The sequence below is a fragment of the Teleopsis dalmanni genome, chromosome 2 (genome assembly GCF_002237135.1).
Source record: "Teleopsis dalmanni isolate 2A chromosome 2, ASM223713v2, whole genome shotgun sequence".
Taxonomy (NCBI): domain Eukaryota; kingdom Metazoa; phylum Arthropoda; class Insecta; order Diptera; family Diopsidae; genus Teleopsis; species Teleopsis dalmanni.
Window position 1 is genome coordinate 188,973,699 of NC_051847.1, and position 24,675 is coordinate 188,998,373.

Consider the following 24,675-nt stretch of genomic DNA (forward strand, 5'->3'; position numbering starts at 1 on the left):
TCAATTTTCTAACCACCAAACGCGTACCGTTGCACAGTTTTGGTTGGTTTATGTTTCGAAGCATGATTACTACGGAGCCAACCTTTAGGCGTAAATTGTGCGGTGGTAAGCCAGGCACGTCCAAAGAGTTTAAAAATTCAATTGGATAGTTGGTGGCTTCATCTTCATTTGTGACGCAGTCAATAGATTTGAATGAATACATTGTTCCAATGATCTTATTTTGAATTATGTAGTTTAGGTCATCTACATCTTTATTCTTAGCCGCTAAAATTGCACGCTCACTCAACCATTCATTATTTTTGTAGTTAGAAATAATTTCTGGAAATACATTGTTGATACATAAGTTCGTCTTTTGATGAGACAAAATTACAGAAATTATTTGGAAATGATATTAATCCACTCGATTCATCGACAGGTACTTGACCATTACCGATAGTCAGCAATTGCTCCGAGAAATCTTCAGCAGATGTATCATTAAGCAATGTAACTCTCATGTTTGTTGTCAGTTGCAGTTTCTTCACATAGCGCCATAGATTTGACGATTTGAGGCAAGCGTTTATTTCGTCGGCAGCCGTAGATCTTGGAATTACTGGCAGTATTTGGCGGAAATCGCCAGACAGAAAACACATTAACTAAGTTATATTTTTATCTGTTAAATTTTAATAAAATATTTTCTTATATCAAAAATTTGATAATTTCAAAACCTACTTTGTCGTTTCTCACCACTGACGTTTCATGTCAAGTCACGCGGGAATGCTGTCGAACGGGATAAAAAGTATCCTATCGGTTCAGCCGTTCTTGAGTTATAAGTGGTGTAACTAACACAACTTTCTTTTATATATATAGATTTAAAGATTTTTTTTATTCCGAAAAAATTTTCGCTTTTAAAAAAATATAAATATATCTGTTTGTGTAAAATAAAAATTATTTGAATTAATTTATTACTGACATATGTTACGCCAAAATTTTTGTAAATGATTAATTTTACCCTATCACACACTTTTTCACACCTGCATTTATTTTCGTACAGAGGTCTAACTATATTTTATTTAAAATACTTTTCGGAAATTTTAAATAGGTCGAAAATTTCAACTTAATAAAACTCACAAAAATTGCTTCCATTTTAAAACTGATTTAATCATTATTCTGTCCAGTTCAATAACTTTTTTCTTTGAACTTTAAACGAGTATCTAACGATCTTAATAAGTTTGTTATTTTTATGTGAACATTTGCCCAATGGGGTTACTTGTTTGTTTATATATTTTTGTTGTTTTCAACAACATTTGCAACATTTTCACTGCTATAAATACTTGTTGTTATAGTTGCTGCAATAAATTAGTCTGTGGTACGTAATCATCACACAGCATAAGTGTAGATCACGTCACCACAGGGTCATTGCTTGAATCATGGTGGGTGGTTGAAGTAATTTTTACTATAAAATAATCTTTCGTCGATATACAATATGAGTTTACTACTGAAATTAGATCTATACCAGTTGATTTCATACTTTAATTATATATAATTTCTTACTGTTGTACATATGCGGATTTGAAGTAACATTTCTAATTTATTATTAACAATTATCTCTATTGTTGCGTTAATTTATTTGCTATTTTAACTGTCAATAGCTACGTTGTCGGTCATTTGTTAAACTAATTCATTTTAAAATTGTCAATTAGTAGAATGCAATAGAATATACTTACAATATATGCATATACTCGTATGTATATTTTATTTATGTCACAGTTTTCTTACTTAACAAACTAATTATGATTTTTACACACGTTTTTAAATTTTTATTGCTTTTAATAAAATTAAAATACACTTTACAAATTGTAAAAAATATTATTTTAAAAATGCTTAAGGTTTCTTATATTAATTATGGATATACAGTCTTATTAAAGACCCATATATTTTTTATAAAAATATTATGATTCTAATTATTTTATTAATTTTATTAATTAAATAACTATGTATATAAAAAAAATGAAGATATTGTAACATAATGTGCTATACATAAGCATCATGAATAACAGAAGTAGGATAATCTTAAAGAAACGTCTTTCACTTTTCTTTAATAAAATTAATTAAATGGTCTATAAAAAATATAGATTCTAAAACTATATGTTTCGTGCAATTTTTGTTCACTACTGGCGATCGATCACTTTACGATCTATAAATATTTCAAGAATAAATTAATATACATCATTATATTGTATTTCGAAGCCTACGTTTTTCGCATAGAGTTTATTTACTGTATATAATATTAATATAATGATTGTATTGAATAATGAATTCATATAGAATTTTCTAAAAAGTTATAAGCCTTTAAAAATATTTTTACATCTGCTCAACAAATTTATCATAAAAATGTTTTAGCTTTCTGAGACTATAAAATTTTGGATTAGATTAGACAATGACGCTTATTGGGCCAGAGTACTAGGCCGTTAGAGATCTTTTATGCAGCAATAATCCATTAATTGAATACAAGCTATTTTACTTGTATAACATACGGTGGAGTGTATTAGCTATACCTGATTATTAATAGGATTCTCCTGCGAACGCAGTTCTGTTAGTGTAGCTTCGTTTTTAGTCAATAATCAAGCCAAGCCTATATTATGTTGGGGCTAGTTGAGGCAGTGCATTTAAGCACTTTTACTCTCTATTAACTGTGAGCTTGTTTCATAATTCCTTTCTACGCCTTGATTGGATTATTGTTTATTACTTTAAGCAGATTAATCAGTAATTAATCTCAGATCTGCATACCTTCCCAAGGAGCCTGTAACCATTCTGAGATTTGATAACGCGGTGTTGGTAAGCCTGTTAGTAATTTTTTATTACCCTGAAAAGTCTTCTCAAAGCCTGGCTTTGTGCAATTTCTGGCTGGCGAATAGTAGTGTTTGCCAAGCCTATATTATTACTACAAATTTGACTTTAACATTTTAAATGACTTCATATAGATACACCTAAAATAAAAATATTTTTTATATTACTGGAATGTAACCGAAAATAATTGCTGGTAATTGCATTATTAACATGATATATTTGTATGAATATTATTTTGTTTTTTGTATGATTGATTAAAACTTAAGATAAATAAAGTTTTGACTTTTTACACATTATGCAAATCAATAATAAATGATAGAGATAAAAATTAGCTTAAAATATTAATAAAATTTCTTGATTTATTTATTTTACGGTTCCATAACATCCACCCACTCAATTGGTTTTAATTAATTTTCTAGAAAACAATAAAATTAGTTTTATAATATTATTAATTACAACTCCTTTTACAACTTTAATTGTTAACAGCAATTAATTTTTTTTTATTTATGCCTTCAATGCTTAACTGTTATGCATTAATTATTATTTGATTGATCGTATACTTTATATTATCTTGTCGATTTCAATTAATTATCATGAATTTTATATTGTTAATTTCAAAATTGCTACAGTTTTAGGTTTTAGTAATAAATATGAAATTATTTCAAGCAGGGCCTTCTGATTTGAACTTAAGGGTAATAAAATTTATTTTTATATTTAACATTTGATTATTTAGTTTTAAGTATAAATATCGGCAACTAAAAACACAACAGTTGAACTTTCTGCCAGCCTCAATAACGACCACAAATCATCAATCCATCAACACATGCGGCAACGTTTTCCCCGATTGCCGATGTGTGAATTATGCACTCCAGTAGATTCGTTGATGATCACAGACACGTAGTGTTGTCATTAATGGCAAATCTTAGGTGCATGTGCAGTTCACGCTGCATAATCTGAAAACTAGCAGTAACGAACTGATGATTTACTGCATGTTGCCGTTGATGCATTGAAGCTTTTGTCATAGGTTAAACAGCAAGATTTGCATGCTCGTCTTTAAACAGCAATCACACTCATGCAATTTTGTATATTGCTACTATTTTATTGTTTTTTTTTTTATTTTATTTTTTTTTGTATATAAGATTTATGTGTATCTTTTGTTTTTAAAACATTTTTATTAAAAATGATTAAAAAGATATTGTTTTTATATGTGTATTTGATTGGTTTATCGTGCCATTACGAGGCGTGTCGCTTTAGGCATTTTTTGGTATTTTTGCTTCCATTTGATCGTGTGTGATTTTCCACCTTTCGCAGCGTGCAATTATTGAATCAATTTGTATCATTTGCTTACCAAGAATTGTTTTGGTATTTTATTAACTCTTTTTTTTTCTTTTGTTTTTATTATTCAATGTAAATTTTTCTTACAATACATCAAATACGTTTTGTAATAATTTAAACTTTATGCCTTTAAACTTTGACAAGTTAATTTGACAGTTTTCCATGAGTCAAGCATGCAGAAACCTTCTACTTGAGAACCTTGAAATATTGAGTCTGGCGCTGAGCTCATTGATTGCCATGATAAGTACAAGAAATAAGATTTTTCTTATAATACAAAAGATTTCGTTATAATCTTTATTTTTTAATATTTATATAAAGTATGTTATTAACTTTAAATACTTTATAATTGTAAATAATTTAGAAGATTAAATATTTTATTAAATTTAATATTATATTAATTTGTAATTTAATATTTTTTCGAATATTATATATTAAGCACTAATTAGGTAAAAATATAAAATAAAATAAATATATATAGAGATTTTTAGAACAGTAGTGAACTACAACAACAAGAATTCATTTTATATTATTTTAATTAATTGAATTGTTGGCTGACAATACAGCTGTTTCAAGTATTGCCAAATACCCATCATCATTGGTCTTGGAATAATAATTGTATTTAATTATAATTATAAATGTTTATAATTTATAAATAAATATATAAAATTAAAAAATATTATTTCAATTTATTATTCAACCACTTTTCTATATTCCTAATATTTTAGTCATTTTTAATATTATAATTACTTACAAGTAAATATCCACATGGTGCAAGTACCATGGTATCCCACATTTTAATAGGATTGACTCAATTCTATAGGAATTATTATTGCTAAATACGTTTTGAAAGTATATAAATAAGCAATATCCATCTGTATCGCATTTATATGTGTTTAAATATTTCATACATAAACATTTAAAATTGTTTATAAAAATATTTATATAAAAAAAATATTTTTATTTAATCCATATAATTATGAATTATGTTTTATTTTTGCATGTACTTTATATAATTTAGTATATCAATAATTTTAGATAGAAATTTAAATTATTTTTAAATTAGCAATTTTTAAATATTTGAATTTAAATATAATAAAATATTAAATATTTGAAATTTAAATATAGTAAAATTTAAATAACATTCAGCAATTATTTTTAAATATTAATTTAAATTGACTTAATTTTAATATTGTTTTTATTTTAAACTACTTCATAAAAATTTAAAGTTTTAAATTTTATATATTTTAAAGTTTTAAATTTTATATAATTTATTTAAAATATTTTCGTTTTCTATTTTAGTTCAACTTTGTGGGCAGAATATTGGGACCACGCGGAATGACAGCTAAGCAATTGGAACAAGAGACTGGTTGTAAAATTATGGTTCGAGGAAAGGGATCTATGAGAGACAAAAAGAAGGTAAGTTGTTTATTTAAATAAATAAATAATAATAAAACTTTGTATATGAGCTTTTAACTATATACTGTTAAAGTTCATATCGAGAGATACACAGGAACAATTTAATTCTCCATTTGCTTGACTGTGTAAATTTATTTACTTCAAAGTTTTATATAGATTAAGCTGCCAAACAATTTAATTCTTCGCTTACTTGATTGTGTTCATTTATTTTATGAAGTCCTTTCTTTAACACATATGCACTATATTCTCATACGTATAACGAAACTTGAGAGATGACACAATAACAAGGATAAATAATAAATTGGATATAAAATTTTGATGTGTAATTTATAGTACTTGCCTTATTTGCAAAGTGTGTGAAAATTGGTCGGTCTTTGTACCACAAATTTTAAGAACTCACATTTTTATAAAGTATTTAAAATGCATTTATTGCCCAGACTCGTACACATTCATTCTTTATTCATTATTGCTGAACATATGTTATACCTAAACGCTACCATTTTGCTCTTACCTGAACTAGGTTTATACAATTACTTGCTTCTATCTCAATTCTTCTTTTATCTTTTCTAAGTCTACATTCAAGAATTGTTCTGGTGCGTCTATTGTCTCCCATGTGATCTACATGATGTAGTTCAGTTCTAAAGTAATGATATTAATAATGAAATAATAATGTTGTAATAATAACAACAAAATTTAATTAAAAAGTTATATTACACGGCTAGTCTCTTCATATTTGCTTACCATTGAGGCCTAGAAATAAATATATTACAGTAAGTGCACAATATTATAGTTGATATATGTAGATGTTATAATATTACTATTACTATTTCAAAAAATTTGAATATTTATATAAGATTGTAATTTGTGTACTTAATTTTTTTTTTTATAATTTTCATATGTCGAAAAGAAAGACATCCTATATTATTTTATTACTCGTATATGATATTTTTGTTAGTTTACATAAAGTGCACATTTTTTTGATGACAATGACAAATTAATTCAATTAAATTTAATTTTTAAAAAATATTTTAACAAAATTATTTCAAATTTTATATGCATTATGAATTTAAAAATATTTCTGATCTATTTTGTTATATATAAAATTTATAAAAACTATTTAACAAATAAATAAATTTTAATATATTTCATAGTTTATATTCAAAAAGATTTTTTATATTAAATTAAATATATAATATGCTTTTATTATATTTAATATTTAACATTGTTAAAAGTGGAAACATTTTTACAAATGTTAATATAAATTATTTAGAATTATTCATAATCAAAGTATTTGGCAATGTTTTAGTAATTTTATTTAGTTTAATTGATATTTGAAAAATTTGAAATGAAATATTTTTATGTTAAAATTATTATAAAGTAGAAAAGTGTATTAATTTTTTTTAAATATCTTTTAAACAACTGTGAATAAGAGATTTATTATGCTTCTTAAGATGATTTTAACTCAATGCATAAGATTTTATGATTTTTTGATAGTTCATATCTTGTGTCTATATGTAAGAATTAGAATTTTAGCATTCAGGTGGATTTTATGATTTTTTGATAGTTCATATCTTGTATTTATATGTAAGCAATATCGTATTTATATGTAAATATATATATTTACATATTAAATATTTTATATTTAATGAAATATTTAAATATTTCATACACTTGAAAACTTTGATAGATGTTATCAAATTATTTAAAATTGTTTATAAAACGATTTATATAAAAAAAAAATATTTATATAAAAAAACATTTATATGAAAAATTATATAAAAAAATATTTTTATTTAATTAATATAATTATTAATAACTTATGAAAATCAATCACAATACTAATTAATTTTTATGCAAATTTATGTACACATTTTTGTATATTAGTTCTCTTTTAGTACAAAAATGCATTTCCTGTTCAAACCTAATTTCCTGTGTATGAAGTTTTGTAAGCTCAGCCCATGTATGATATTACTATGTTGTTGTTGTTGTTGCTGCATTCCCATAACTTAAATAAAATTAGTTGGAGTGTTGCCAACATAACAAAAATGTTACTTGCTGTCAAGCAAATATTTTATTTGCCTTTTTTGTCAAATGCTTTGAATACTTTTAATGCGTTTAATATGTTTTCCGGCTCTAATTTGTGTCCGTTCGGCTGTGAAAATTTTCTTTAAACACATTTAACTATATACTTTATCCAGTAATAGTGAAAGTTGGCAACGACTGCCAAAGTGTCAATGAGATTAGAAATTGAAAGCATTGTGAAAACTTCACATTTCAAATAAATATCATTGACTGATAATTGCTTCGAGTAAAGATCACTTTTATGTTGCCGCATATCTGATAAAATTTGTTATTATATGCCAAAAATATATGCAATAAACAATTAAAAAAAATTATATTTTTTAATAATTGTTCAATGAAATGGCTTTTATAACTTGCAATATAAAATGATAATGAACGATCTGTGAGATACGCGTAGTATCTACATATTTTTATTTTAATCACTAAAAGCCGCCATATTGCTAAAGTGCAATATGGAGCGGTAGTATTTTTTGCCCTTTTTCAAATTTAACAGGAACTTATAGTTGAAATTAAGGTTACAGTTTTAAGCCACAACAAAGGTTTTCAGCTAAACATAGATTTAAAATATATTATTATGTAGCATAAGTCACAATTTAGTATTTGGTAGACTGGAACATTGGCTGTTCGTGTCACTGCCATTTGTCCATTGATGAACTATTGTTTGCTGCCCTATGTATATTCCTAAAGCAGTTCTTTCATTTCAAATCGATGTTTGACTACTCTGATGCTTGAAATAGTTCTATGTGGGAACTTCTTTTCCTATTCTTCAAGGATATGTAATAATGTTTCTGTGCATCCTATATTATACATAATCTTCATTCGAAGAGTTCTACGAAAGTTCTACCCACACTATATGCTTCTTTAGACGATAGTGTTCGGTGATCACTTATCGGTTATCTGTTTTGAATAGAATAGATTTTTAAATTTTAAGCTTAAGCTAAACATAGATATAACTCTGGGATTACAGTTCTGTTTGGTATGTGTCGTTATAATAATGACATCAAATCTTGATATCAAACCATGTTATGTATAACTTATTTAGTTTAACTATAGTTAACAACGATGAGACAGAGATCAATCATTTTACTTACTTTTATTTTAGTTAGTGATGAATTTGTTATTTTGTTAATATTGAAGTGTTAAAGTAGCGTTAATTGTTAAAACTTTTTTCTCATTAATAATTAAATTTTTTGGTGAATTTAGTAATTAATCATGCATACAAATAATTTAAGCAACAAAATTATTTTATTGACTTAAAAATAATTGATATATTATTATTGCTATTTTTAATTTAATTTATGCAGTTTCTTTTACTAAACTTTTAAGAAGCAACATCCAAAAAATTAATATTATAATTACGTGTATACATTTTTATTATATATTGTTTGTTGTTTCCTATATATAAATGAAAAAAAAATAAAATAAAAATAATAATAAAAACTAACTTAATTTTGCTTTAAGCTACTTATTCCATCATTTCTATATAAAATTTTTGCTGACAACATGCTTCCGTGCCAAACAAAAAATTACTATAATTTTAATAGCGCCCTCTCCGACAGCTGCAATTACTGGCGGACAACGAAATGTGCACAAATTCGCTTCTGTATTTGTTGTTAAGGTGCTACTTTTAGGTAACTTAGCTGAATTGATTTAATTTTAGCGGCTATTAAAAGTAAAATTTATACTTTAAACCGAACAGAGAATGACAAATGCTGGCAATAGCAAAAATCCCTAATAGACGCAACAGAAAACAGAGGCAACATGTGATACTGATTATTATTAAAAAAATTTTTTTTTTTTTGTTTTTAATTTTCACAATAATTCTTAAAGATATTTTCTATTCTGACGACGAGTGAGTAGCACAAAATTAGATATTTGTATTCGTGTGATATGATCATTTTATTTTGATGTTGCCCATCATCCACCACCCACAGTCGCGTATAGCTCCTCATACGCTTTTGATGCTGTTTCGAATTTAAGATGCTGAGTAAGCATCAGATTTATGTGCTCTGCAATCGTACATACGTGTGGTTGCAGTAGCGTCCATATTTGCAATTCACTCGGAAAATGCACAAACACTGTTTAATTAAAATTAATAAAAAAAAAAAATGTATACTGTAACATTTTTTTATATACAATATTAAACAATAACAACTAATGCCAGCGTTGTTTACAGGAATTTTGCCAATTTTACTACGAGCCCAACGCTTGCATTTCAGTGATTTTAAATTTTATTTTAATTTTATTTGAATTAGACAATGTAGAGCGAAATGAGTAGGAACGTTAGTCAGAGTTTAAATAATGGCTGACAGCGGTCACAATTATCGTATACGTTCAGAAGCTGAAGAAATAAAATTTAATTTAATTATTTCTACTTTATCTTTACTTATTACTTTTTATTAAATCATAAATTAAATATTATTTATAATGATAAAAATTAGACAGTTTCTTGTTGTGTGATTTGAAATATTTCTCTTATGTGCATTGAGTACATATATTTTATAAAAATAATAATAATATATTTTTGTGTGCTATTAGTACTATGATAAATATTTATTTAAATATAAATGAAGATGTTTCTTATTTTACTTTGCAAATGTCGTGCCAAAATCATAATTGAATCATTGTGTGTATGGATATCCTTTAGCTAAAATTTGACGTACTTAACCCCTTTCAAATTAAATCCAATTTACTAGGTGTTTTAAATTTATTTTATTGTTATTATTTTTTTATCTTATCTATTTCTTATCTTATCTATTTTTTTATCTTATTTTATTTTTATCTTTTTATCTTTAATTTATTTTTTTTAAATTTATTTTTTATAAATTTATTTTTTTATTTTATTTATTTTATTTTATTTTTTTTTATGTTATTTTTTTTATTTTTTTTTATGTTATTTTTTTTTATTTTTATTTATATTAATTTTTTTTTCTTATTTTATTTCTGTTATTTGTTGTTAATTTTTTTTTTGGTAATATTTCTAGGTTTTTTTTATTAACAATATTTTTTATTTTTCTAATATTTTTATTCCTATTTTTATTTTATTTATATTTATATATGCCAAATACTCATCATCTTAGGTCTTAGAAAATATTCTAATTTCTTTTTAAATAGTTTATAGCCCGTATATAATTTGTTTGGACTGCAAATGCCACGCTTAGAACTCGTGTCTGTCAAATTAGAAGCGATGATCGAGTTTTTCCACAAGTAACTAAGGCTGCACAATATTTGTGTATTGCTTATTCTTCTTGATTCATAATATTATATATATATTTTATTTTATTTTATTCTTTTTTTGTTTTTTTATTTTATTCTAATTTTTTTTATTTTATTTTTATTTAATTCTTATTTAACTTTTATTTAATTTTTATTCTACTTTTATTTTATTTTTTCTTTATATTATCTTTATTTTTTCTTTCTTTTTTCTTATTTTTTCTTTATTTTATCTTTAACTTATTTTTATCATTATCTTTATTTTTTTGTTTTTGTTTTTATTTTATTTTTATTGTATATATGTATATACCGCTCCATCTGTATAGGTTCAGTACACTTATTTTTCTGTATTAAGTCTTCTATAAAAAGTTAAATTCATTGCATCAGGACTTTTGGTGCTTTATGGGTTTAATGATGTTAAATGTCGTCCAAAATGTAATGTGTTCAGCACATATTTTTCTAATTATAGTATTCCATTTATATGTATTCCACCAACACAACTGCTGTCTTTTGGAATTACAAGTAAAACTTGTGAATCAGACACTTGAAGTTAATTCGTTTCCCATTATTAGGTCTCAATGTGCTAATGTAAACATTAGAAATTTTTTCAATCTCCTCCGATATATCACGAGAACCCTAATTGTTGCTATTGTTGTTTGTATTTTTAAAAGGTAAAAATAGTTCTAAAGTATATATTGTGTCTTTAAAAGCAGGCCAAAAAGATTAATTATCTTATAATACTCAAACAAATAGATACATAGATGTATATCCAAGATAATTAATGTATTGTTTATAAAAAGTATAGTGGGCTACTTTGACTCATTCTAAGTGACATTTTAAAAAAGTTAAGACATAAAGAGGTGAGAATTTAGAAATATTAAAAAGAAAAATGAATACTAAGTTGTTTAGATTTTAAAAATTAAAAAAATATATATTGAATGAAAATAGCGAGTTACTTTGACATATATATATATATACAGTAAAAAGAAATTTATTAAAATAAAATTTTTATCATGTCTTTATATTTTTTAATATATATATAATTTGTATAAATATAAATAGATCTAAACTTATTGTTAGTTACACTTATAGCTAGTCGTTTATTATGGATGCTTTAATTTCTAAATAGGTACTTGGACATTCATAACACAGCATTATAAGTTGGATAGATGAACTGAACATTATATATGAGCAAATTACTTATAAACTACATCTCTACATCTCTGTTTCCAGAGATGTAGTTAAAGAAATTAATTTTCATTATTACTTCTATTATATGTTGTAAAATTAGAAGATTCTGTGTGCATTTCTATTTGAAAATATTTTAATTATAGTTTACCGGCTAATTTAATATTAAGGGAATATGCTTTTAGCAGTTAGTATCTCAACATCGCATTAATCGTTACTCCGTTAAATATATATCGTAAATATTTTCGTAGAACCAGTTCATATTTATTTTAATACGATTTTTATGCAATACTGTTTTATGTATAATAAATTACTTGTCTGAAATATATTATTTTTTTTAATATGTGTTTTAATTTATTTTTTTGCTTAAAAATATTTTTTAAATTTATTTTAAATTTACTTTGAATTGCATTTATATTCTTATTAATTTTTATTTTTTTTTGTTACAAGTTGCCACAATATGAGTATATTGTGTAGGTGAATGCAAATGCATTCAAATGAGCGGCCTAAATTCCTCTTGGTTTGCCAAAATTAACATTTTAATTTAATTTTTTATTACTGCAAATTTTAAAATTTAATTTCTTTTACTGTCAACTATGAAATTTTATTTTTATTTAACAGTTTTTATGACATTTTACTTGGAAGATTTTTTGTATGATTTTATTTTATTTTTTATCTTATAATGATGATTTTTAATATCTATACTACGGTTATGCCTGAAAATATATAGATGCAGTAAAATGAAAATATTCAGAAACAGCATAAACTTTTTTACTTTGTGTCATGTTCATCAGATTTTGGCAGCTTCTGTCAGTCATGGTATTTTGATCTTAATTGATTAGAAACAGACCTTCCACTAAAATAAATTCTCAAACGCTAAATAGGGAATGCACACATTAGAACAAGTTTTTCTCCATTTAAAATTATTTCCACATTAATAATGTTTCATTTATTGAAATTATTTTATGCTAAATATATTATTATTTATTGCAGGAAGATGCAAATCGAGGTAAGCCCAATTGGGAACATTTATCAGATGAGCTGCATGTTTTGATAACCGTTGAAGATACAGAAAATCGTGCCAAAGTTAAGTTGGCTCAGGCAGTTGCCGAAGTACAGAAGCTACTCGTACCGGTGAGTATAAATTTTTTTCAAAGTATTATTAAATTATTATAAAAATCTAACAAATTCAAAAGTTAAAATATTTTTCATTTTTTTCACATTAATGCTGCTCTAAAATAATATTACTTCCCTCTTTGAAGATATTAATCCAATCATAAAAAATTATTTATACATTTAAAAATTTGGAACAGAACCAAAGGCTAAGAATACAAAAACAAAAAATTTGTATAAAATGCGTTGATAAGTAAATAATTTAATATGTATCTAATCAACAAATTTGCGCGCCTTATTAATATATTTAATATATAATCAAAAATAAAAAAAAACAATATTAATAAATATGTTCTATAAAGTTATTAATTTTATGTCTTTTTTTTTTAATACATATTAAACTATATTAAATACTGAAAACATCATATATAAATATGTATACTAACAGCAAGCTGAAGGCGAAGATGAACTTAAAAAACGTCAACTTATGGAATTAGCTATAATTAACGGAACCTATAGGGACACAACAGCGAAATCGGTCGCTGCAGGTACGTTAACAATTTGTTAATCATTTTAATAATATTATTACTGCCAAATGAGCTAATTTATATTAAAACGAAATTCCTCACATATTCGATTTATAATAAACAATAATTTGTTAATAAATTAATTGTCTAACTTATTAAATTAATGCAATTACTGAAATATAAATACAAATAATAATAATTAAATATATAAAATAAAGTGACAAAATATTATTTATTGATTTAGTATAAATATTATATCACCTAGTTTTTCATATACATTTCTATATATCTATATTCATTTCAAACTAGTATGACTACAAACAGTTTATTATTATAAATAAAAAAGGTATTAAGAAAACGACACACAGATGAATTTTGATTAACCATATTAGACTGAACTTCATTTTCTTAGCATAACAGTCCTGGGAAGACTAGTGCTCCCTCAACCAATTTTTGCTATCTGACTCGATTCGATGGCAAGTTTTTCCAATTGCTCACGTGTAACTTGATTAAATCTTCTTTAGCATTATCTAGCCACCTCTTTCTAGGTCTGTCTTGTCTTTGGAATTCAATTAGGTTTCTTACAAGTGCTTGTTCTGTTAATCATTATACTGAACTGAACTCATTAAAAAAATACCAGGGAACAGAGATATTTTCTTTTTTTGTAATGTGTTTATCAATATTTAAATATATTTATATACATGCATATCTTTAAAATTAAACTATTTCGAAAGAAGTTGGTTTTCTTAAGAATGAATGCATTATCTAGACTGTAACAACAATAACAACAGTTAAACTTAAAATAGTCTTCTTCCTTATTAGTATAGGACCTCCACACGAAAAAATTCTTCTTTATTCTATTAAATCTGTAGAATATAGAGCTTCGAATACTTTGTTTAATTTCATTATATTAGTAGCTATATAACTGATGTTGTTTAACATATATGTAAAAAATTTTTCTTTATTATATTAATTTCTTGAGGAGTATAGGAGTTAAAGATTGAAAATTTTTCTTCATTCTACTATCTCTATGTAGAGTATAAGCCTTCCACCACTTCTTTTTAATCTCATTATATCAATAGTTTTATAGTCGATATTATTCCACGCTGTACCTGAAATTATTTGCTTATTTCAGATTAACTATATACAGATTAACATTGTCTAATATAGGGTTACCAATCTTTTTTAATCTTGTTATATTTATAGCTGTATAACTGGTGTTATTCTGCGTATATTGTGCGACGGTAATTTCGATGTCGATAATTATTCTCCACAATTTAAATAGTGTTTCTGAATGGTGATTAAACTGAAAGTTCTAATTGAGGGCTTATCTGGCGATGTATAGTGCAAGTGAGGCTAAAGCCCATGAAAACAGAAAAATCAATTTGACTAGTAATTTTATTCACTTCTAATCAAAGACGGTATATTGTTGTATATAGTAGTCTTATCTTGTTGGGATGATAAAACAGTCGAAGGTATCCCATCAAGTAAACTGCTAGTAATCTAGTTTATTCTACTGATGAAATGTCCTTTTTTTTAATGGAAAATAAGGACACAGATTAGTTTTTTTGATTTTATAGTATATTATTACATATAAATTAATAAAAAAAAAATAAAATATAAAAACCCAAACTTTAGGTTATGTATATAATATCCTAGAATATATTATGTATATAAATATATTGTCACTTTTTTACTTTCTATGTACATATATTTTACTATTATTGTATTAAGTTCTATAATATACACAAATATATACTAAAATGGTAAACATATTTTTTTGTTTTGCTTACAGCCTGCGAAGAGGAATGGCGTCGTGTTATTGCTGCTTCTGGCGCTGAAACTCGTTTGCTGACACCAGCATTGCCTGGACTTGCACAACCGATTCGTGCACCAACAGCCGCTCCATTGGGAGCGCCATTGATTCTATCGCAACGTATGACAGTGCCAACAACTGCGCCCAGTATATTATCAGCTGGTCAAGGTGCTCCTGCTGCTGCTTTTGAAAATACCGGCATGATTTTTGCTCCTTACGGAGATTATACAAATTACGCAGCACTCACTGGAAATCCTTTGTTGACGGAATATGCAGATCATAGCGGTGGGTTATTTTAAATTTAAATAAAAAAAAAAAATTAATATCAATTTTTTTCTAATTTTTTTTATATTTTTTAAAAATTTCATATAAGAAATTAATTTAGTAAATAATAGTGACTCAAAAATAATATTTAGTAGATGTTGAAAATGTAAATCTATAAAAGTAACTAGTATTTATTAAATTAGTATATGTAGTGTTGATACTATATATAAAATACCGGGTTTGCATTTTGAGTTTAGTACATTTTTAAATATATAAATTCATTGTTGAATAGTATTTTTCAATGTTAATGATGTGTTACTTATTATATTTTTGAGTCTGCTATATATTTTATTAATGTAACAAAAATGAGATTAATTTAATAATATTAAGGCTTTTTCATGTGCCAATAATTCTATTAAAAACAATTAATAATTTCTTTATTTTGACAACATTCTCACTCCTACTTATATGCATTAATATAATTTTCTTAAAAATAACTACATATTCTTAATAATTACTTTCATTAATACATAAATTATATTATATACTTTATTTGTCACACATCAAATATCCACACATATTTCAGTCTTTTCCAAATTTTTTAATATTTATTTTTTACAAATCCTATATAAACTCATTATTTTAAGCTTCTGGTTTTATAGTCGGGATGTTGTAATATTAGATATTCCCATATCTAAAAACATTTATTAATTTAGAAAAATTTATTTTATTCATTTTTAAAAATTTTAAGTATTGTGTTTTGATATTAGTTTTAGTTATAAATGTAAATATATATTTATTACTTATTAGAATGTATTTGTTGCTATTTCATCATTATTAAAATATTTTATTTCTATTTTAGTTTTTTGTTTTGCATTTTTAAATATATTTTATTATTATTATTTTTATTATTATTATTATTATTTTTATTATTACTATTTTTATTATCATTATTTTTATTATTATTATTATTTTTTTATTTCTTATTTTTTTTTTATTTTTTATTTTTGTTTTTAATGTAATTTTAATTTAATAAGTTTTGTGTTATGTTTTTATTTAAAACATTTGAATTTTTAATATATAATATAATATTTATGAATATACTTTTTTTATTTGTTTTTATCATTTTGCTGGTTTTAATATCTCATAATCTAAAAGTATAAATAAAATATCTTAATTGTATGTACAGATAATATAATTTAACTTTATTAAAAAAAAAACATTTTCGGTGAAATTTTTTACCATAATATTTGGTAATTGATTGATGACGTTTATTAATTAAATTCTTTAATTCCGTATATATTATTTTCCATATGAGCTGTAATTTAGTATGTAACAAACGTCTAGTACTAAATAATGATTAAAAATCATCACATTTATTTGATTTGTTTGCATATCAAACCCATGGACTCCGGTCTAGTCAGTAATGATGTAATCTATAAATGTGAGATCAAAATTGGACCATTCCTTAAAGATTACTAGTTTTATTAAATCTGGCTTAATTTAGGTTTATTTCATATTTTCATAGCTAAGTCTGGTCTGCAAATATTCTGCAGTTGATGCTATATTGTGGGTTTGTCGGACTGCAGTTTTAACATTTCTGATTTGTTTTGATAACTTTTGATTTCTTTGCACATTAAATTTTTAGACCCAAGTCTGGTTCGCAATTATTCTGTATTCGATGTTGTAGTGTGGGTTTGTGCAACTCTGCAGTTTTAGCAATCCAATCATTTTTGATATGCTTTCGTGTCATACTCATAAGCCCATGTTTTGTCAGCAATTTTGATGCACTCCATTAATATAAGAAAATTAATAACTTTTCAAAATATAGAAAAAGTATTGACGATCCTGTTTTTCAAAAATATTAGTTTTTTGAAACAAATCATGTGATGATGGATGCGTATTTTGTTCATAATGGCTACTAAATCGATCAACGATATTTAGGTATATAAAATATCTATCCTTAAATTTAAATTCAAGCTTAAATAAATATAAATTTGATTTATTTATTTGAATTTAACTATAAAATCAAGTTTATTTTGTATATATAAAATAAAGATAAAAGATAAAGATGTAAGGCTATTCATAAACTGTCTGTCTTCTAAGATCCATGTTTGAAAAACAACCTTTAGTGGAAATGTTTTCTTCAATAACTTCATTCATCGTACGAATGGATATGCACCATTAAAGTGGATTGATTGTATCATTTTTTATAAATAAATTTTTCGCGCTGTTGTGATTTTGTTTTTTTTTTATTTCTTTCCATTATGTTATTATTTTTATTTTGATTTTATTTTTTTCTTCTTTCAATTAAGATATTTTATTCGCAGTACTGTATAGATAGAATGATTATGATTTATATTTAAGATTTAATAATTGAAATTAATTTTTTTAAGTGTTTATCTTATTTATTGTATCTTTCTTTCTTTTATAATTGAGATATTTTATTTTCAATATAGATAAATTATTCTGATTTATATTTGCTTTAATTATTAGTGTTATTTCACTTGTCTGTGGTGGGGCAACTATGTATATAACTTTATTTGTATTTTTAAATTTGTACCTAGTATGTTTCGTAATATTTATATTTAATTATATATATATTTCTATTTAATTATATATATATTTATAATTAATTTATTAATACATTTATATATAATTTTATATACATTTATATTTAATTATATTTATATTTGCACTTAATTATATTTATATTTATATTTAATTAAATATAAATGTGTATATAATTAATTATATATATATTTATTGATTTTATTGATTTTATATATAGTTTTATCTTTTTTCCCCATTACTTTTCTTCTCCACTTATTAACAGTATATAAATCTATTCATTAATTGTATTTTTTTCTTAAAATCATAAATAATATATAATTTTATTTTTTATTTAACAGTGCAATTTACACGTAAACTTTAAACCTAATAAAATACATACAAATAAATCATCGCTTAATGCTTCAAGATGATAGAATCTAATTTTTAATAATACTAAAAAAAATTAAAAACATATTAAAGAAATAAACAAACAAATCAATATCGTTAAGTAACAAAATAATCAAACATACTCACGTTATTTTTTTTATTGTTTAAAATATATAATTAATTTTTTATGTTCTTTTATTTATTTTTTTTTTGTGTACAATACAAAAATATCTTACAGTTGGTCGATATTTGCATGCCGGCTCCGTCTTTTGAATTTATGATAGAACATATTAAAAATTTTTTATTTTAAGAGATATAAAATAAATATGTTAGCTTTAGTTAAAGTGTAAAAATAAATAAATAAAAAACAAATTTATACACATTTAAAAAAATTACATAAAATACTCAAAGAGATAAATTACAATAAATTTATATACAAATACTTGCTTACTTAAATTATATATATTTGATATATATAAAGTATACAAATATTGCTCTAAAAATAAGAGTTAAACATTTTAAAACAAAACGTATATGTTTTTCTTTTATAAATTTAATATTTAAGTGCAACATTAGACATCTTTACAAAAATAAGTGATTTTTAACTTGCGTTACGCTTTATGCTATATAAATATTTTCTTATATAATTATTTAAATTATATTATTGCATGTAATAATATGCAATGCTAAGTTACCGATAGTTGTTTAAACTCTAAAACTAAATTTTTATATATTTTACTATTTTCAGAAACATAAAAATGAGTATAATCTAGTTTACAAATCGTCAGTAATAAATAGAAAATCTTTAAAGTATTTTTAAATTAATGTTCTTTAATTTTAAAACAAAAGTTTAACATAAAAAGTTTTACTTTTGAGTAAACTATTTGTCTATTGGTGTTGGTTTTCATTATTTTTTAACTAGTTTATTAATACAATATTAATTCAATTTCAATTTTAGACTTGTATCGCCTATACTAGATTTCTTAGTTATGTTGCAAAACATATTTTATATCAGCACAGAAGATATATCAAATTAGACTCAATATACAGTATTTGAGTACATATAATAACAGTGCTCCTATGATCTAGTTACGTCTATTAGCCCATTTGATTTTTTAGATTGTAAAACTGGAGGATCTAAATAGTATATAATGTTTAAAACCAGATTATAATATATGAAATACAAGAAACGTTATAAAACTTTAAATACAGAAAACTTACCTCTTCCATATCTATCTTTTTTTACATTAGCTGTACATATTAGAGAGTGCATATAGCTGACTAAAATTCCTTAAAATGTAGCTCGTTAGTATGTTCAATTTATGTTGCCTATCGGCTGGACAGTGATAAAGCACATATGAAGCACAATCATCATCAACCTCAGAGTCAGAGGCGTTATAAAATATCTTGAAAAAGATATTTAATTCTTTAAAGTTGTTTCATAACAATATTATATACAGCCTAACTAATTTTTGTTAGAAAATTTATAATATAATATATAAATACAGACACAGTAGAATTTTATTAGAGAAGTTTTCTGTTATTAATATAATTTTTTTTCCTTTGATATATCTTCGAAACTTGCTCTGTTATTATTTATAATAAATACTCTGTTAAAAATATAACAAATTAGACATGTTTTTTATTTCCCGTTGTTTGTATTTTTCCGTACTGTGCCATCTTTACGATTTTTTTTCTTTATTTATTTTAATTTAGTTCTATATAAATATATATATTATATTATATATTATATTATATATTATATTATATATTATATTATATTATTATTTATTATATTTTATATTATATATTATATTATTTATTATATTATATTTTTTATATTATATTTTATATAAAAATTTATATTTTATTTATAATTTATATATATATATATATATATGTATGTATATGCTATTTTAATGATAATTGCAATCTATAAGAATTTATTACAAAAAAGTAATTATTATTGTTTTTATGAGACAAGTTTGAATTTATAAAATTTCTGTATAATATATAAAAAATATTATACGAATACTAATATTATAAATATCGAAGTGAAAATTTTTAAATTAAACTTTGATAATAGATAATCTTATATTATAAGAATATAAATCAATAGTTATAAATATTCTAATATTAAGTATTATTTTTATCACAATAAAATAATTGTTTAAGTATATAATTTAATATATGCAAATTGAAATCTAAAAATAATTAACCTTTAAGGTATTTGCGTTGAATCGTAATGGTGCTAAAATAAAATATTTTAATTTAAAATTTAATGTTATTTTATAAAAATAAAAATTAAGACAAATTTTTTGGTAAAATATTTATAAACTCAAAATGATATAGAAAAAATATTGTAAAATAATTTCAAAGCTCACCTAATTCCGTCCAATTTTTAAGATAATCAAATACTATATTTTTAAAAATATATATATTTAATACATGAAAATATTTTTGCAAAACTTAAAATTAATAGCACAGAATTTATGGTTCAATAGTACAGGTTTAATTATAAAACAACACTTTGGTTAAAATTTAGTTGAAAAATAAGTAAATATTTTATTAAAAATCTTAGTTTATAGGTTTTGTATTATATTTTTATTGAAATATATATCTTTTTTTTAATTTTTTTTAAATTATTATATATTTGTTTGAATTATACCTTTATTTTTAATATTTTGTTTTTAATTTTTTATTATTTATTTTAGTTCATTTACAGTTATAAATAAAATTAATTTTAATGTAAACTTTTATAATAACAAATAAAACATTTATTTATTTGTTGCTTACTGCTACTATAATATGTAATTTATTTTGTAATTATACTTTATATTTTTTTTGTTTATTTATTTTATTTGTTTTTATATTTTTATATTTGATTTTTTTATAAATACGTATTTTTTTATTTATTTTAATTTATTTGTTTAAATTCAAATTTGTTTAACTTTAATACAACCTTATTTATTTATTTTGCTTTTTCTTTTATTATAATTTATTCATTTTTTATTTTTAATATTTATTTATTTTTATTTGCATTTTCATTTTGTTCTATTCATATCAAGTTTCATTTATTTTAATTAATTAATTTATTTTAATTATATATTTTTATGAATTAATTTTATTTTATTAATTATTTTTTATAAATAATTTCTTATTTTGGTTAAGCAACCAATAATGACTTAATATATTAATTTATAAATTTAAAATTTTTTTATTTGTTTGAATTAATTTATTTTTTTATGTTTACTTTATTTATTATATTTTTTATTTTTTTTATTTTTTTTTAATTTCTGATTACTTTTTTGTTTTAATTTGGTTTCATTTTCATTTATTTTGTGTGATTATTTGTTAATTGATTAAGTTTTTAATATTTTTATAAATTTTTTTAAAATTCACTTCATTTTTTAATTTTTATTTATTATACATATTATTTATTTTACTTTTTGCATATTTTAATTTTTTATATATATATACACTAATTTTTATGAATTTTAATTTTTGTTTATTATTTTTTTATTATTTTAATAATAAATTTTATTTTAATAAAAGTTTTTTAATTATTTAAATTTTTTTTTGTTATTATAATTTTTATTTATTACATAATTTGATAAATGTTTTTTTTTAATTTTTATTTATTACATAATTTGATAAATTTTTTTTTTTTAATTTTTATTTATTACATAATTTGATAAATTTTTTTTTTTTATTTTTATTTTTATTTCATACTTTTAATTTTTTACTTAGTTTTTAATTATATATTTTTATGATTTAAAAATATGTTTACTAAAATAGTCAAATTATGTTGTTTCTTTGTTTATTTTATGTATGTGTATTAAATATGTATAAGTGAAATAGTGTCCTTATTTTTATTTTAACATTAAAATTTGTATTATTATTTTAAATGCTTCTTAATGTATTCATAATAAGTTGAAAATAAAAAATTATTATATTCTGAATTTATTTTTAAATATATTATGTATATAAATAAATTTTGAAGTGTTTTTAAGTATTTTAGTTTGTAATTGTTGTATATTTTATTTTTTATTACAAACGTATATTTTATATATAATTTTAAAATACTGTTAACTTTTTTTTACACAACATTTATATTCATATAATAGTTTCTAATATTATTTTTGATGTCAAAGGCTTAAGTAAATGATAAAAAAACTATTAGTAATATCGATACGTTTATATAGTTAATAACTGTACCTAAAATAAATTAAAAAAATAAAATTAACTAATGGTTTTTTATTTGATTTACGTAAGCTTTGAACAACGTAAATAATATTAATTTTTTTATAAACTGTTTGTTTTCTTTTAATATCAATGTATAAAATACTGGTATATTAATTGGTAAATGAAGTGCAATATTTTATTTTTGTGTTTATCTAAGAAGATTATGTTTTATATATAATTTTTTTAAATTTATATGCATTATTTGTCACATTTTTAAAAAGATTTTACTTTACTAAGACCTTATTTTATTTCTTATATGTTTTTATTTTAGTTATGCTTACTAAAATAATTTATTTTAAGTATTTAAAAAGCAGGCCTTTGTGCATTTAGCTTCATATAAGTAAACAATTAGTAAAATATTTGTATATAATAAAAATATTATTTTAATGCTTTTAAAATTATGTTAAAAATCACTTATTTTTAATGTAAAAATTAGTTTTTTCGTGTTATTTTAAGAAAAATATGTAACGAAAATAGTCGTTAATAAAAACTTTAAATACAATTATAAACGAAATTATAAAAACAAACAATACTCCAGTTACAGTACATGCATATACGATTCATTCCAAAGAAGCAATCGATTATAATAATAAAAAAATATATATTAAATAAAAAATAAACTAAATAATTTTATTGGCATAAGATCAAACGTAAAATCAAATTTATGTAAAAACATTAAAATAGAAAATAATTTATTTATTTGCTTTATGAACTGCTATATAAACTTTTTGTAGTTTTTTTTTCAGTGTAGTCTCAGTGAAACTCTCATATTATTTTGTTTTTGTTGTTGGTATTCGTAAAGTTTTTACCTTCTATATATTTGTATATAATATATATATATACATACATGTTTTTTATATTTAAAAAACAACTTTTTTTTAAATATTTGCCGTTTTAGTTTTTTTTTTTTTGTCAATTAAATGTTAGCATTTTTCTAGCTGTAATTAGTTGTAGATAATATGTTTGAATATGATGTTGTGAAACAAAATTTTAATATATCTATATATATACTTAAAAAACAATGTTTTCTGTAACATAAAAATTATAATAAAATTTAAATATTTTAGTAGGGGCTATAAAACAACAAAGACGTTTGGCTAATCGAGAACATCCATATCAGAGAGCTGCGGTTGGGGTGCCAACTAAGCCAGGTTTTATTGAAATTCAATAAAATTAAAAATTTTTTATATATACCATATATATATCAATTCATAATTGAAGCATTATAATATTAAGGCAATTAAATATAATATAGATAATATATATTTATATATATAAACAAATATATATAATATTTCTAAATGGTTTATATATAATATAAAAAGTAATTGCTTTAACTTATAAGTAATTAGAAAGTTCTTTTAAATGCAAATATTAAGTTAAAATTTTATTATTATAATATTGATGACGATGACTATTAAATCTTCTATACGTTTATATAACTTATATATAGATAATTTTTTTATATAGCATATTATATAAACGGAAACAATCTCTGTTGTGTTTATTTTTTTTTTTTTATTTGAAACTACAGTTTATTTTTTCAAAATTTAAATAAATCCTTATTATTAAGCTTTATTTTGGAACAAAGCATTGGTTTTGTAAATAATATTTTTAAATAATAAAAGAATTTCTCAGCCTGCTTAGTTGTAACCCCTACCTGCCTCAACCGACTTGACATACAAAAATCTCTGATAATGTTGCTTTGAT

General features: G+C 22.4%; 1 protein-coding gene across 1 annotated transcript in view; it reads left to right on the top strand.

The window, feature by feature from the left end:
• The window catches only part of LOC119676402 (protein held out wings), an 88,225-nt gene extending 64,024 nt beyond the window's left edge, over positions 1 to 24,201 (top strand). The window contains exons 3-7 of the mRNA XM_038087641.1: positions 5,461 to 5,577; positions 13,054 to 13,194; positions 13,622 to 13,721; positions 15,496 to 15,801; positions 24,033 to 24,201. Coding sequence (XP_037943569.1) covers positions 5,461 to 5,577; positions 13,054 to 13,194; positions 13,622 to 13,721; positions 15,496 to 15,801; positions 24,033 to 24,136 — 768 coding nt within the window. The 3' untranslated portion in view covers positions 24,137 to 24,201. The remainder of the gene's footprint in view (positions 1 to 5,460; positions 5,578 to 13,053; positions 13,195 to 13,621; positions 13,722 to 15,495; positions 15,802 to 24,032) is intronic.
• Positions 24,202 to 24,675: the final 474 nt, after the last annotated feature.